This window comes from Neoarius graeffei, chromosome 6 (genome assembly GCF_027579695.1).
Source record: "Neoarius graeffei isolate fNeoGra1 chromosome 6, fNeoGra1.pri, whole genome shotgun sequence".
Lineage (NCBI taxonomy): Eukaryota > Metazoa > Chordata > Actinopteri > Siluriformes > Ariidae > Neoarius > Neoarius graeffei.
In genome coordinates this window covers 35929159-35945362 of record NC_083574.1, presented here as the reverse complement: position 1 = coordinate 35945362, position 16204 = coordinate 35929159, and the positions used below count along the sequence as shown (strand labels likewise).

Genomic DNA, 16204 nt, shown 5'->3' with positions numbered 1-16204 from the left:
TTGGACGGCAAACCTGTTGGTACAGTTAAACGCAGCTAATCTTTATTCTCCGCTTTGACCTATCCAATATGGCGGCGAGGATGACGTATGATTCTACGCGGAAGGCGGCGTCTTTAATGGTCCAGAATAAATTGAATGCTACACGTTGATGGATTAATTTGTTGTTTCTCACCTGTGAAAGGTAATCCCATGTGATCTCGTTTGGACGGCAAACCTGTTGGTACAGTTAAACGCAGCTAATCTTTATTCTCCGCTTTGACCTATCCAATATGGCGGCGAGGATGACGTATGATTCTATGCGGAAGGCGGCGTCTTTAATGGTCCAGAATAAATTGAATGCTACACGTTGATGGATTAATTTGTTGTTTCTCACCTGTGAAAGGTAATCCCATATGATCTCGTTTGGACGGTAAACCTGTTGGTACAGTTAAACGCAGCTAATCTTTATTCTCCGCTTTGACCTATCCAATATGGCGGCAAGGATGACGTATGATTCTACGCGGAAGGCGGTGTCTTTAATGGTCCGGAATAAATTGAATGCTACACGTTGATGGATTAATTTGCTCTTCTACGCCCTTTTTGAGGAATGTATTGTAGGACTTAAACCCACATCTGAAGAGGTGAGATCGCTCCTTTTTTTCCCTATTTTTGCTGGCGGGATTGACTCTGCCCTAAGGGCAGAGTCTCTCTCTCTCTCTCTCTCTCTCTCTCTCACTTTGCACCATTACACAATAAATATTCACAGTGAAAATATTTTGTAAGCGCGTTTCATGAACCAAGTTATAGGATTTGTTGACAACTCGCATCGAGTTCGTTACACTTCTACCCGGCGTGAAGCACTCACAGTCATGTGGTTGTGACGTCATCGTAAACAAATCCGTTCTACTCATCCAGACGACTTCACAATGGCAACGTTGCCAGATCTTTCCACTCTGGAACCCGTTCTCAAAAAGATTGCGTTTTGGGCACCCAAAACGCCAGTGCCGTGTGGACGCCAGGCCTAAACGATAAGCAATTGTATCGGAGTCACCTGAATCCGTTGCCGTGTGGACAGGGCCTTAAAACACTCCTGACACACATTAGACACGCACAGGCCTCTTAAGGTTAGTTAAGGATAACGGAGGATGCCACACACAGAGAAAGTTTAGGGAGTTAGAGGGATGAAGGAGGGATGATGGGAGGGCTGGATGAGATGATGGTAACGATAATGGTGGTCCCATCACAGACCCATCTAGCACACTGCAGTGTGAATAATTAAACATTCTCACATCATCATGAACATAGGGAACGGACAGAGAAGAAGAGTTATGAGTCCTCATCAGTGAGAGACCCGGCCTCGTCTCGTTAATATGACCTCATTAGCAGAGTCATCAATTATTCGGGGAAGAAGGAGGAGGAGAAGGAGAGAGGAACTGCAGATCATCATTTAAGTAGATGAGGCAAAGTTTCCTGAAAAGTCCAAAGAACAATATTAAGAATGACATTTTTTTTCTGTTTTAAATTTGAATACAGTGCTGACAATTTTTTTGTGAACCGATTTTGATTTTTCAATTTTGAAACTATTCTAAATGAGTACCATCACATTAGGATTTAGGTTTTCACACTCTAAATCAGGGATATTCAACTCCACTTACCGTATTATATTAGGTCCAGCTAAGCAACTAATATGATGGAATGGTGACAACAGCAGACAACTTTTTGATTGGTGCAGTGGTTAGCATTGTCACCTCAGCGAGAAGTTTCCAGGTCCGAACCTCACGGCCGATAGGAGCCTTTCTGCATGGAGTTTGCATGTTCTCCCCATGTCTGTGTGGGTTTCCTCTGGGTGCTCCGGTTTCCTCCACCATCCAAAGACATGTAGATTAGATTAATTGGCTGCTCTGAATTGTCTGTAGGTATGAATGTGTGTGAATGGTTGGGTGGGAACTACTCAACGTCCTCGACATCCACCCTGGGTAGCTATGTCCTTGACGTCCATCCTGGGTCATGATGATGATGATGGCTGATTCCTCAGATCCAAGGATCAGTAGGAAGATTGTCGTTGGCGAAACAGTTTCTGGTGGCTATATAGACCTGCATACTCTGTTACAAAATGGACATAGAAATCCTTGTGCAGGAGGGTGACAGCAGCTTTCCTTCATATATGTTTGTCCTCCATGGTAGCTTTTCTAACAGATCCAAAGAGGTTGCAGCCTCGTTTTAAGGTTGCTTTGTCCCTGACGATATTCTCCCAGTCCTTTACAGGAATTCCTACTGCATTCAGCTGACACTTGAGCTGGTCCTTAAAGCGCTTATGTGGAGCTCCCCGATCACGCTTACCCTGACTCAGCTCTCCATAAAACACAGTTTTGGGCATTCGGGTATCATCCATACGTGCCAGATGACCAGCCCACCGATGCTGCCTTGAATGGCTTCAATACTGGTCATCTTAGCTTGCTCAAGGACTTCAATATTAGTCATGTGGTCTTGCCATTTTATTCCCATTATGGAGTGAAGGCAACACTGATGAAAGCGTTCCAAAAGTTTCCGGTACAGAGCCCAGACTTCTGATCCATCGAGAAGAGTTGTAATGACCCATCCTGGGTAGCTAGTTAACAAATCTGCAAACAGTCAACTACAGTATGGCTGACATATGAGAAGTAGAAAAAGAAGACCTTTTGATGAGTTCATCATTATACTGTAAATAAAACATCAATTTTAAATGGTTGTGTTTCGTTTCATACCACTTTTGACTAGCACCATAGACGTCTGTTTAGAACTTGACAAGAGGAGAATAAACACACACTGGTCTGTTTATTTGTGGGCGAAAACGCTTCCTTTTTCTGAGCTAATGTCTCTAGTCTCTGGTCTGATGCCTTCAGCTAAATCATTGATATAACTGCATGTGGTTGAATAAACTGTGACACAGAATTTGTTACAGAAGCCAAGATGGTTGGTGTTTAAAAACCTAGAGTCAATAAACAATGGCAATATTTTTCAGATGTTTATTGATTCTACTGGAGTATGTCGTATAATTATTTGGCTCATTCAGCTGAAATACTTCACTGAGCTTGTATCTGGACCAGTTGATGATCTCATCTCATCTCATTATCTCTAGCCACTTTATCCTGTTCTACAGGGTTGCAGGCAAGCTGGAGCCTATCCCAGCTGACTACGGGAGAAAGGCGGGGTACACCCTGGACAAGTCGCCAGGTCATCACAGGGCTGACACATAGACACAGACAACCATTCACACTCACATTCACACCTACGGTCAATTTAGAGTCACCAGTTAACCTAACCTGCATGTCTTTGGACTGTGGGGGAAACCGGAGCACCCAGAGGAAACCCATGCGGACACGGGGAGAACATGCAAACTCCACACAGAAAGGCCCTTGCCGGCCACGGGGCTCGAACCCGGACCTTCTTGCTGTGAGGCGACAGCGCTAACCACTACACCACCGTGCCGCCCCCAGTTGATGATCCCTGCTCTAAATATTATAATGTATTTTAACATTATTACTTCTAGTACCTGCTTTTCTTGAGTGAGGCACCTGACCTCTCTGTGAACATTTTACCAATATTGAAATGCCAAAAAAATGTTTTGACAGGTTTGTATTATTACTGAAACTCATACACCAATTTGTGTTAGCTATTTAAATAATATCGGCTGGCTTTTTTTCATGGTATATCAGATATATTCCATTCTGTACTAGCATGATACTGAATGAGTCGAAGACGAGCAGCTGAATGGAATATATCTGATATACCATGAAAAAAAGCCAGCCAATATTATTATTATTATTATTATTATACATACACATTCCTTTGAGGTGTTCAACGCATCTTTCTCTTTCAAAAGTCTTTCAAAATTTTCCGTATTTAACGAAGCAAACCTGGTGGCCATGTTTGTTTACAAATCATCACAGTCACTCGCTCGCACGGAAGTTTTACATCTCCAGTGTGTCTCTTTTCCAGTTTTTCGATTTCCTTTGGTATGTTTTTCTCTTGTAATATGTGTGAAGAATATATAATGAAGTTTTAGTAGCCTTTCGGGTGTTCAACACGTCTTTCTCTTTCCTGGCGAACAAAGAAATGCGTCTGCACATGCACAGCAAAAAAACTCTCATATCAGATATTCGCATCAGCTCCAAGGTGTGACGTCATCAGTGTTGTAGTCGAGTCACTAAACCTCGAGTCCCCAGTGTTCAAGTCTGAGTCAAGTCCAAGCCATTAAAGAAAATTTCGAGTTGAGTCCACTATTGATCCGGGTTGAGTCCGAGAACAAGACTCCAACCGTACCATTTGACAGTGGCTGTTGCTGCCGTTATGTGAAAGCGTCTCTGCTACTGTGTTGGACTAACGTTACTGTCCCACTGACTGCCCCATTTTAGTTAATAGGCTCCAGATAAAAAGCTTGTTCATCGCTCAGCAAGCCCCGCCCACTATCAACAGAGCAAATAACATGAGAGAGGGTTAACACTAGCTAGTTTATCGGTCAACAAGCAAACCCTGCTATCAACAGTGCAATGAACATAGCGTGTCACTTCCTTCTCTGGGTGGAGTCTTGCCAAATGACGATTGAAGTTCGAGGTTGTCCCCGTCGGTTCCTTAATAGTTCTTCTACATATGGAACACACAGCAGTGCATTTTTTCCCACTGCACGAGAAGTCTGTATAAGCAAGCAGACAATCCTAGGGGCTTCTCTCCAGGCATTTTAGTGCCATTAACGTTAGTTTGTTCCTGAACATGACGTATGAACAGGTGAATGTGCATTCTCTTGCACGAAATTAGTATAAAAATTAATGTAGATATAACTATCTCATGGCAAATTATTATGGCATGTTACAAAAAATAAAGAAAAAAATCTGAGTCCTCGTCTTCAATTTACGAGTCCGAATGCAGTTAATGCACGAGTCCGAGCCCAAGTCCGAGTCATCAGTGCTCAAGTCACGAGTCGATTAAAATTAGGGCACAAGTCAGACTTGAGTCTGAGTCTTGGACTCGAGTACTACAAGCCTGGACGTCATGTTGTCTTGAGAACCATGCAATATCATTCAACGCTCATTCTCCATTGGGTAGAGTGACGTAATACACGTAGGATAAGCGATATGATAACAGTACTGCATGCTATCAAACCAAATGAGTGAAACCTGCTAAAAGGGAATAGAACACGTTTTTATTCCATCGAAAAAGTGTCCTGTATGTATAATCTCATCTCATCTCATTATCTCTAGCCGCTTTATCCTGTTCAACAGGGTCGCAGGCAAGCTGGATCCTATCCCAGCTGACTACGGGCGAAAGGCGGGGTACACCCTGGACAAGTCGCCAGGTCATCACAGGGCTGACACATAGACACAGACAACCATTCACACTCACATTCACACCTACGCTCAATTTAGAGCCACCAGTTAACCTAACCTGCATGTCTTTGGACTGTGGGGGAAACCGGAGCACCCGGAGGAAACCCACACGGACACGGGGAGAACATGCAAACTCCGCACAGAAAGGCCCTCGCCGGCCACAGGGCTCGAACCCGGACTTTCTTGCTGTGAGGCGACAGCGCTAACCACTACACCACCGTGCCGCCCTGTATGTATAATAATAATAATAATGAATATTAAGAAAATAACGGGTTGAGAAATAGTCATGCATTTAAAGGTTAATGGTCTGGAGACAAAGCAGAACCTGTATTGCTGTTTAAGCTATTAGTATTTGTCCTAATCATTACTCTGTGTGTGTGTGTGTGTGTGTGTGTGTGGTGCGCAGACGTGCATTTCAGGAGTATTATCAGGAGCATCTTGAATACGCCTGCCCCACTGAGGATATCTACCTGGAGTAGAGGAGATAAAAAGGTTACCATGGTAACCTTGGTCCAACAACAGAAGTGTGTTCCTGGTTTTGGCCGCTTGGGGGCTCCTGGTGGCCTGTAAAGGGTTTAACGTAGGCCTCGAGTTTCAAGTTTCTCTGTTTTCACATGAACTGACCTGAACACGTAGGTTTAATCTTAGTGATGCATCCATTTTTTTTTCACTGTTTGTTTGTTCCCTCTTTTATTTGATTTATCTTTATTCTCACCCTCGAAACAGATTGCCTGTTTAACTTTTGTATGACTTAGTACCTAGGATTGTGGCTCAGTCGAGACTTTTCCTTTCTCCTGGTTTAGAAATGCCAAAACTATGACTTCACACATTTTAATGCATGGCTTTGAGGGTTATGCTTACAGGCAGATATACACACAGGAAATACTTATATTTGAAATTCATTTCGAAGGATGGGTTTCGTTTGTAAATATGTACTCGTTTGATTATTCCAAAACATGCCGAACGAGGTTTGTACTGAAATGAACATCTGGACAGGTGTTGGATTAGTAACATAATGACTATCTGCTCGTTGTAGTAGAAGGTTCCTTGTGCGTTCTTATTATAATACCATCATGTAAATACTGTATATTTAGAAAACAGTAGGTGACTACTACAGACGTTCGTTACATCACTGTATGGAAGTAGCACCTCCATCAGCAAATGGAAGAATGAAGAGGGTTGCAGGTGGCCAGGAAGGCATGTTTGTTAGCCTGAGAATGGAGAGACCGGTAGCGTTGGCCATGCACGGACCTGTAAATTTACTAACCTCTTACTAAATTACTCGAGCTCTGCTATAGCTTCCTCTTCCCGATGACTCTGTGTCGCGACTCTTTGTTGGCCATCTTGTGTAATTCTCAGACTGTGCTTTAGTGCTTTATGATGCTGAGTCTATATAGTCACTCTCTTCGTTCATTGAAGGCTAACAGGTAAATAAACGTACAGCCAGCCACTGGCTACTACTTAGGAAAAGGCCGAATTGAAATCTAGAGCAGTTCTGAATCATGATATTAAAGACAGAGTTAAGCGGCAGATAAACTGTTACAAGAAAATCATTTCACAGAAATAATAGCATTAGCAAATTTTAAATTTGGCATCATGTTTGCATCACCTTATACAACCAGTGACTCATCATGAAGTGAAATGACTGTACGGTGTCAGTCAAAAGTTTTCGAACACGCCATGCTTTATTGTTTTTGAGGAACAGTTAAAAAAAAAGTGGTCATTTTTAATTGTAAGTTTATATTTCTTTGGACAGGATGTAGATATAAATCACAAAAGCCAAAGATTTGGCACTTATCCCGACCAGCATATATTTTTATAGTCACAGTTGATACACTCAGATGCTTCCTAAATCTTTTACATTACAGGCATTTAGCAGACGCTCTTATCCAGAGCAGCCTGGGGAACAGTTGGGGGTTAGGTGCCTTGCTCAAGCCATTCTGACTGGTCCAGGGAATCAAACCAGCGACCTTTTGGTCCCAAAGTTGCTTCTCTAACCAGAAATTATAGACTTAATTTCTTCACCCTGAAGAAATTATTTACATGACATAGTATGGGATGTACAACATACCCAGAGCAGCCTGGGGTTAGGTGCGCTGCTGAAGGGCATTTCAGCTGGTCCTGGGAATCAAACCAGCGACCTTTTGGTCCCAACGCTGCCTCTCTAACCAGAAACTATAAGCTTAATTTCTTCACCCTGAAGAAATGATTTACATGACATAGTATGGGATGTACAACATACCCAGAGCAGCCTGGGGAGCAGGTGGGGGTTAGGTGCCCTGCTGAGGGGTACTTCAGCCATTCCTGCTGGTCCTGGAAATCAAACCAGCGACCTTTTGCTCCCAAAGCTGCTTCTCTGTCCATTAGGCCATGGCTTCCCAATTTAGAGTCCCATTAGGATCTGAGGACCAGTTAATAAATGCTTACATACATTTAGCTTTAGTGTTCAAAATTATTTGACTGCCAGTGTACAGTACAGCGTAGGCCATTAACGAGAAAATATAACCACACAAACCTTACACGACGGATTGGAAACGCAATTTCATCTTTCTACTGTACTTTATCCTCCTGTCAGTCATCTGTAAGTAACAGACATGGTGACCATGTTGGTTCTGTTTCCTCCTTTGTATTTATCTCTAGCCCTTTCCCTAACCTTCACTGCTTCATGGCGAGACTGTACGCAGTAGAGCGCCCCCTCCTGGCCTTGTATGGTTAATGCCCTGTGTGACTGGAATTACCACTGAAATAACAATAATAATAATAATAATAATAATAGAAGGGTTAAGAGTTAGATATTGACCCGATTGTGTACTCTTACCTCTAGTTGTGCTTCAGGATTTTTCTGCCACAATGAAATTCTCCCAGCATTGTATGGACAGCTTGAAACTAAACATATAGACAGACTAAATGGGGATTAAAATTCCTGATAGGCCTACAATTAGATTTAAAATGTGCTTCTCGGTGTGCTGATGCTTACAGATTTCATATTGTCGTAACAAAGGACTTGATTCGTGGCTCCTGCAGGCTGGTTTCATCATCCTGGTGTCAGTAGATCACAGCAGTGTAACTAAGACTTTTCCTAATTGCAGTTGTGGATGAACTCACTGAGGCTACTCACTACATCTCACACACGTATACCAACGGCCTGCAATCCGATTCCATCATTACTTGTCCGTTTGTGCTGATGCCACATGTAGGAAAGAGCTGCAGTCTTAAGACTATCAATCAATCAATCAATCAATCGTGATTTGGTGTCCGTTAGATTGCTGTAAATATTCTAGTCGAGATGACCATGCTGTATCCTTTCTATTGAGTGTTACTGAAATAAATATGTAAATTTTAAATAATTAATTAATAACGCCGACAATGATAACCATTCACAAATAAAAAGGGGTTTAATTAAAACTGTAAATCGATTTCCGTTAGCGATTTTGTTTCAGCCACCTCACATTGCTGTATCTCTGTGGTTGAACGTTGTCAATCAAATCAGATGTGTGTGTGAGTGTGTCTTTCATACAAGCGCCCACGTTTTTATGCTAGCGTTAGCATTATCAGTCCAATCGTTTGGTCTGAAGTCTCCTGCGGGTTAGCAGAGACAGATCAGGACACTCGCTCATCATCAGGACTCTGAATCTGAACTTCCGACTGTTTTTCCATTCATTAATGTTTGCCCAGAAAGAAAATGCATTTCACAGAACGTTTTGTCTACATTTTACAATCATTGGTCATTAAACCCCTTTACGTATTGAAGCAGAGCAGCGTCTGGGAGTATGTGAGCTTGGATAGCTGAATGATTACAATAACTGCAAACCTTTGGACTGTAATTACATAATGCAGGCCTTTACTGTATATCAAGATGAACAGCAACAGTATGACATACTAGCTATCTTTAAAAAAAAAAAAATCAAATCAATCAATCTTGTAAAAACCAAAATGGGGAAAAAAAAAAATTCCTTGCCTTGTCATGGATTTGGTCTTAAAAATAAAACACTATATGCTTGATGTCATCATCGTGTTGTTGTCATTCTGTCAATGTGTGAACAGTGTGGAGAAAAGATATATTCATGTGAATCGATAAACATTTCTGAACAACCTGGCAACAAGATCACACTCGGTTTAAACCTAGTATTTCAAAACATAGATTTGTTTTATTTTATTTTTAGAATTAATAATAATAAAAAAAATTTCACACTTTTTAACGACAGTTCACCATTCTGTTATTTTAAAGTACATACATTTTATTACGGTTTTAATTCACTTCAATACAAAGTTTTAAAAAAGGTCAAATGTGTCAGATTCAGCGTGTACAAACTGCAAATTAAAAAATTAAACCATATTTTCAGAAATAAATTATGCTAAAACAAAAGGTGTCAAAGCAATCGGACATTAAAAATGAAGAATAAACTTCCTTCAGTGCCTTTTTACTGATCTGCATATTTACTCATGAGTACTGCTTATGATTTTGTCATCCTTCCAGAGTTATCACAAACATGAATAACAGTCATTATTCACAATTCTTATCATGTATTATAATCAAAACAGAAAATGATTACTCTTTGTATTAACAAGAAATTAGATTACAGTTGCATGATGAGGAGCTGAGCTGTGGCGAGAACAGAACAGCATTCATGCCTTTCAAGTACATCAGATCCAGTTTTAGATAATAATAAATTGAAAAGCATGTGTATTAATTATTGTTCCATCCACATTCACCGGATATGAGCAACCGCGCACACTGATAGCCTAGTAGTAGATTAGCCAATCAGCTCATGTACCGGGAGTAGAGAAAAACAAAATGGCGGAGTATGCTGCTGAACCAACTGACGATGAAATAAAAACCTCTACTCGAAAACATACCCCCCCCCCCCAAAAAAAAAATACTACAAAAAAAAGCAACTAAATATGGAATGAAAGTATTTGATGGCAAGATCATATCTCCCCCCCCCGGAGAATTATCGAATTTTTCACAAATTGTTACCATCATTTCGCAGGTTTGTTTACATTATTCATCTTTATGCATTAAAATTTGTTGATTTTTTTTATTTATTATTTTTTTTAAGACTGGTTCAAAAGCTCAAAGAAGTAGTTTGAAAATTACACAACTAAGAAGTCCAAGGAAGAATTAAATAAAATGTCTAAAGCTATTCTATACCTCGGCACGACAGCAAGATGGGGCTTTCTACAAACAAGATCAACTGCTCACAAGAGCCCTGCACTCCCGCGGGAGTCCTGCGGGACCCGATGCAAAGCAGTGCGGCGCGGGACAAATTTTGAAAGCTCATTGCGGGCGGGAGGGGGAGTGCACAATGCGGGAGAGGTGATAAGCTGCAGTCCCGCTAACTAAAAACATGTTTAAAATAAAATTTATAAATTATTTATATATGATAGACGACAAAGTATTTGTGCTGGATATTTTATTTGGCATGAATAACATTTTAAGATGCCTAAATTTGCAGATGTGGTCTAATCTTGCGTACGTTTCCGATTCCTTTCCGCTCTTCCGTGTTTGAGATCTCCGATCATGGCAGAAGAGCACAGCAGTGAAGCTCACAGTGCTTCAGAAGTAAGAGCTGCTTTAACAAGAGGTACATTTACCGTTAATGACAAGAACTTTCGTGAGAAATAACGCGAACGTCTGCATCATGCGGGATTTGCGGGCAGGAGCGGGACTGAAAATCAATTCTTTGCGGGAGCGGGACTGCACAATGCGGGAGCGGGACTGAAAATTCTGTCCCGCGCAGACCTCTACTGCTCACTTACATATCCCCCCGCTCTCACTTGTATCAGAATGCAAGCAATCGAAGGAATAGGACACTTATAATGAACGTTGACTCAAACAAATAATTAACCCTGAAACAAGTAAGTAAAGAGCAGCGTCTCTCCCCAGGGATTTCAAACAGCCTCTTGGTAAACGGCCATTTTGAAATAGCATTTTACTTCTTGAAATAGCATCAAAATCCCCCTGATATGATTCGTAAATACATTCAGTCGGTAAGGCCAAAAAAAAAAAGAAAAAAAAAACAAACAAAAAAAAAGAAGTGTGTTTCCGGTTACCCGCCCGACCCTATTCCGTACCGCCCGACCCTAAACTTTTTTTTCGTTTTTTTTCCCCAGTCGCGACTTTTACATATAACCCAACCGCGTGAACCGGAAGTTTTTGTCACTCACTGGGAAAATCAGGGCTTTCCACAAGCGCCGGCTGCCGGCCATACAGCCGACTACACAATTAAGTCCAGCCGGCTACTTTAATGACTTATTTTTGTAGCCCACAGGCTCTAAATATTAATTTTCAATTTTAATAAAATTAAATGTTTATCTAACGGACTGACAATAATGTCAAACTGAACCTCACTCATTTAAGTTGTGATTCGCGCTGTTTGTACCAATAATAACCACAAATTCCCCGCCGACTTCATTGATCAGGGGAGAGTAACTCATCCGCGGCCCCGACATGCGGTGTGCGCGCGCACTCGGCGGAGGCAGTAGTGTGTCGGGGCCGTCGGAGGGAACAGAAGCAGAGATGACGCTTATTTTGTCTTTCACCTAGAGACATGATTCAAACTTTAAAACGGAGACAAAATTCTCCTGTGTGGATCTGGCATTCAACTTTTTTGCTAGGTTCTATACTTTTTGATCAGTCACAGATCAAACACCATGAGCACATCTGGAGAAATTCAGACTTTATAATGGGTGTCTATTGCGTTACACACCAGTGGGGCTCAGGAGTTTAGAGTGCAGGCAGCTTGAAAAAAAAAAGCTCTAACTTTCTCATTTAAACTGTTTTCTCAGCCACAATTTTCTCAAAAGTTGTAGTCACACATTGTGTGAATCAAGACAAGTGTCTACCTGAGCGATAGGATTTACAGTTTTTGAATGAGAAGCCTGAAAGTGAGGAGAGGACAGCCGCGCTCTCCCATAGACTCACATTATAAACGTGGCAGCGCTTTTACTGCAAAATCAGAAAAGTCACTTGTTTTTAACTCGCTCTAGTGTCCACATTTTTTACACTAGGGACAAAAAAAAAAAAAAAAATTTACATTAAATGTGTTCATGGGAGCCTTGTAGCACTCAATGTGAAAGTTTTGTGAATCGCTCCTTTCGTTTCCGTGTAAATCAGCGTTGTTCGAGGAGAGGGAACTCTGAGAAAAAGCGCTCTTTGCTTGTTATATTGTGTCTTTTCCCTGCACCGTTACCAAGGCGACGAGCTGCACTCAGGGAGCAGAGAGGGGCGGGGCTGCTCTCTCTCTCTCTCTCTCATGGTGTATTGAGCTGTTATATTTACAGAAAAATTCATGTTAAAAGGTGTCTCATGCTGCATCAGATTCATCAGAAGGTGGTAACTCAGGTGACCTGCAAAGAAATTCATTATATTTTGTGAAATTATTCCTGTCAAAATATAGGTTATGGCAGCCATCTTGAAAAAAAAAAATAAATAAAATAAAATAAAAAATGCCTGCCTACCGACCCTAGTTTTGAAATCTATGTAACCGGAAACACTTTTTTTTTTTTTGGCCTAAACAGGAAATCGATGTGCGACAGACCTGAAAATGGTACACACGGTATAGAACCCCAAGCTGAAGCTCGGTACCAAATATCAAGCAGTTGTGATTTGTAGTTGCTGAGAAAAATGTTACGAAAATGTTGTAAATTCACCCTACATGTTTTGTAAATACATTCAGTCAGTAAACAGGAAGTCAATGTGCGTCAGACCTGAAAACGGTACATATGGTATAGAACCCCAAGCTGAAGTCTGGTGCCAAGTGGCTATGATTTATGGTTGCTGAGAAAAAGGGTGTTTCGGACAGACGGAGATACAGAGGTAAACCAGTATACCCCTCCTCCTTCGGCGTGGGGGTATAATAATAAAGTAAATTCCTGAAGCCATCAATAGGTTTTTAAGGAGTCCGCCTAAGCGGAAATGATTTTGTCGGATGTTTTGTTTTTATCAAATTTGCAAAAAATAAAAAAATACTCAGTTTCTGAAAATCCAGTGAATGTGGATAGAAGATAGTTATTCCGCTCAATCTCGTCGTACATGGCTTATACCTCATGTACGACTTGATTTTATGGAATAATTGTTAATTATACACGTTTCACACTGTTCTCTAGGTATTCAGTCTCTCTTCTGATCAAACACAGCAGATGTGTGAGTGGCAGTGACTGATTTTAATACATTACACCATCTCTGGCCTGTTTTCCCTTTTAAAGACAAGTGCTATTTATGAATGAACTGGTCAGTCTGTAGTCCCACACCGGCAGCATCCCGGTTTGGGAGAGCACTGAGGGTTACAGCAGGGCGCCAGCTTAGGATCAGTTCCCTTTCCAATCTCACTTTCTCCAAATGGCATCGAGGCTTCAAACCTGTCCTTGAGGTCCCGGATATCCTGCAGCACGCTGACCAGCTCGGGACGATTATTCAGGTTGTAGTTTTCAGATGGGTCAGAATCCAGGTCAAACAGCAGAGGAGGGTCGTGATACTTCGGGACGAAGGTTAGCCAACAGTCCTGATCTGGGGTCAGGCCGCTGTGTGACGATCCTAAGACAGAGAAAAGGACGAGACGTTGGCATACGGCAGGTTGAAGAGCACCTAAAGATATTTACTGTTTTTGAGGAGATCCAAGCCAGAACTCACCCCTGGTGTAATAATGAGCTTTATATTTCCCCATTCTTACAGCAAACACACCATACTTCTCATTGGGGTCATCTGGGTAGTAAAACATGACCTTTCTTTGACCCTGAAACCCAAAACAGAGTGAACTGAATAAAAAGCTTCATTTAGAGAACAGGGCATAGCCTTAGAGAGTCATGCTTCCTTACTGCTCCATGGTTGAACAAGATATCAATCATGTCCACACCATCCAGCTGAACCTTGGGCAATGGAGCTCCAGCCAATCTGGCGATGGTAGGCAGGATGTCCAGAGTACTGGACAGACTGTGAGCGACACCTGGGAATTGAGAGTGGATACGTTCATTAAAAATAAAACCAACGCATCCTATAACTAGGACACTTGGTCGAGTCCATACCTCCACCAAGCCACATACACTACCGTTCAAAAGTTTGGGGTCACCCAGACAATTCTGTGTTTTCCATGAAAAGTCACACTTTTATTTACCACCATAAGTTGTAAAATGAATAGAAAATATAGTCAAGACATTTTTCTGGCCATTTTGAGCATTTAATCGACCCCACAAATGTGATGCTCCAGAAACTCAATCTGCTCAAAGGAAGGTCAGTTTTATAGCTTCTCTAAAGAGCTCAACTGTTTTCAGCTGTGCTAACATGATTGTACAAGGGTTTTCTAATCATCCATTAGCCTTCTGAGGCAATGAGCAAACACATTGTACCATTAGAACACTGGAGTGAGAGTTGCTGGAAATGGGCCTCTATACACCTATGGAGATATTGCACCAAAAACCAGACATTTGCAGCTAGAATAGTCATTTACCACATTAGCAATGTATAGAGTGGATTTCTGATTAGTTTAAAGTGATCTTCATTGAAAAGAACAGTGCTTTTCTTTCAAAAATAAGGACATTTCAAAGTGACCCCAAACTTTTGAATGGTAGTGTAACATCAAAATCAAAAACACTCGAACCGAGGATAATACTAAAGCCTGTACACCAAATTCTGTTCAGTACTTTTTGAGTTGCATTGGGAAGAGACAAAAATAAAATCCTGGATCCACATACATATCCGGATTTGCATCAAAATCTAATCAATTTTTTTCTTGGCCCATGGCTCACCTTTCCTTCCAATTTCATCATAATCTGTTCACTACTTTGAGTTACGTTGGGAACAAACAAACAAAAATGAAGGCGAAAACATAACCTCAGAAAACAAAGTTGACAGAGGTAATAAGTCAGTCTCCATAACCTTGCTCCTTCTTATATCTGTGATCTCCTGACCCCTTACACTCCATCCCGCTCTCTCAGATCCTCTAGCTAGAATCTCCTTGCTGTTCCTCGCACTAGATTTTCTACCCTGGGTGGCAGGTCCTTCAGCACCACGGCCCCGAGCTCTGGAATTCCCTCCCTCAACCCCTCCGTGACTGCTCTTCTCTTCTCTTCTTCAAATCTCATCTTTCGGTTTCATGAACATTTCTCTACCAGTGCATAAACTCACCACTCTTTAGCAACTTATTTTTTTTTGGGGGGGTGTTTTCTCTGACCTATGTAAAGAGAAAGGTGCTGTATAAATGTAACAACTTTTTATTAAGTAAGGAATAAAAGACTTGGGGGTGTGCTGTTATAGGAAAACAATTAACAGGATGGTATCACATCATTACCACCCTGAAGTTTTATTCCAATTATACTACAATAACGTTCAAATAATTACAATTAAAAAAAAAAAAACAATTTGTAGTTCTTTTTAATGTTGTTGAATATCTTAGGAACAATTTAGTTGCCGTTATTGGCTTAGCCTTTGGCTGAAGCCTATAGAGGCTCCTGGCTGTATGTGTGTACTGAACGGAGTTCAAGCATGTTTAAGAACGTAATTGGCATGCCAGCCTCAGGTACAGATTCCACAATCGTAGTGTGGCGCCCCTGCATACCGACCATGCACGTGCTATAACCTCAGTTGGCAATGTAATCCTCTGTAGCCAAGTGGTCTAGCGCAGAGGTTCTCAACCTTTTCTACTTTAAAGCCCACCTATTCATACTTGTAACGAGGTGGGGCCCAATTAAGATCCCCAATTATTCTGGCTCATCTATTCTATTAGAATAGTGTATTAATGCAGGGCTCGAAATTCGCGGTGGTCCGGTCGCCCGAGGTGACTTAATTTGTCATTTGGCGGGTAATTCCTGTCACTAGCCAGCCCAGCTGGCTAGTTGAAAATATGAAGCGAAGATTCAGACTAGGG

General features: G+C 41.5%; 2 protein-coding genes across 2 annotated transcripts in view; one reads left to right on the top strand and one right to left on the bottom strand.

Moving 5' to 3' along the window:
• The window catches only part of mapk8ip2 (mitogen-activated protein kinase 8 interacting protein 2), a 186397-nt gene extending 180576 nt beyond the window's left edge, over positions 1-5821 (top strand). The window contains exon 13 of the mRNA XM_060922899.1: positions 5749-5821. Coding sequence (XP_060778882.1) covers positions 5749-5821 — 73 coding nt within the window. The remainder of the gene's footprint in view (positions 1-5748) is intronic.
• Positions 5822-9539: 3718 nt separating this feature from the next.
• The window catches only part of arsa (arylsulfatase A), a 45418-nt gene continuing 38753 nt past the window's right edge, over positions 9540-16204 (bottom strand). Inside the window, exons 6-8 of the mRNA XM_060923597.1 lie at positions 14160-14287; positions 13975-14077; positions 9540-13878 (exon numbers count right to left, since the gene is read on the bottom strand). Of these exons, the coding sequence (XP_060779580.1) occupies positions 13577-13878; positions 13975-14077; positions 14160-14287 (533 nt within the window). The 3' untranslated portion in view covers positions 9540-13576. The remainder of the gene's footprint in view (positions 13879-13974; positions 14078-14159; positions 14288-16204) is intronic.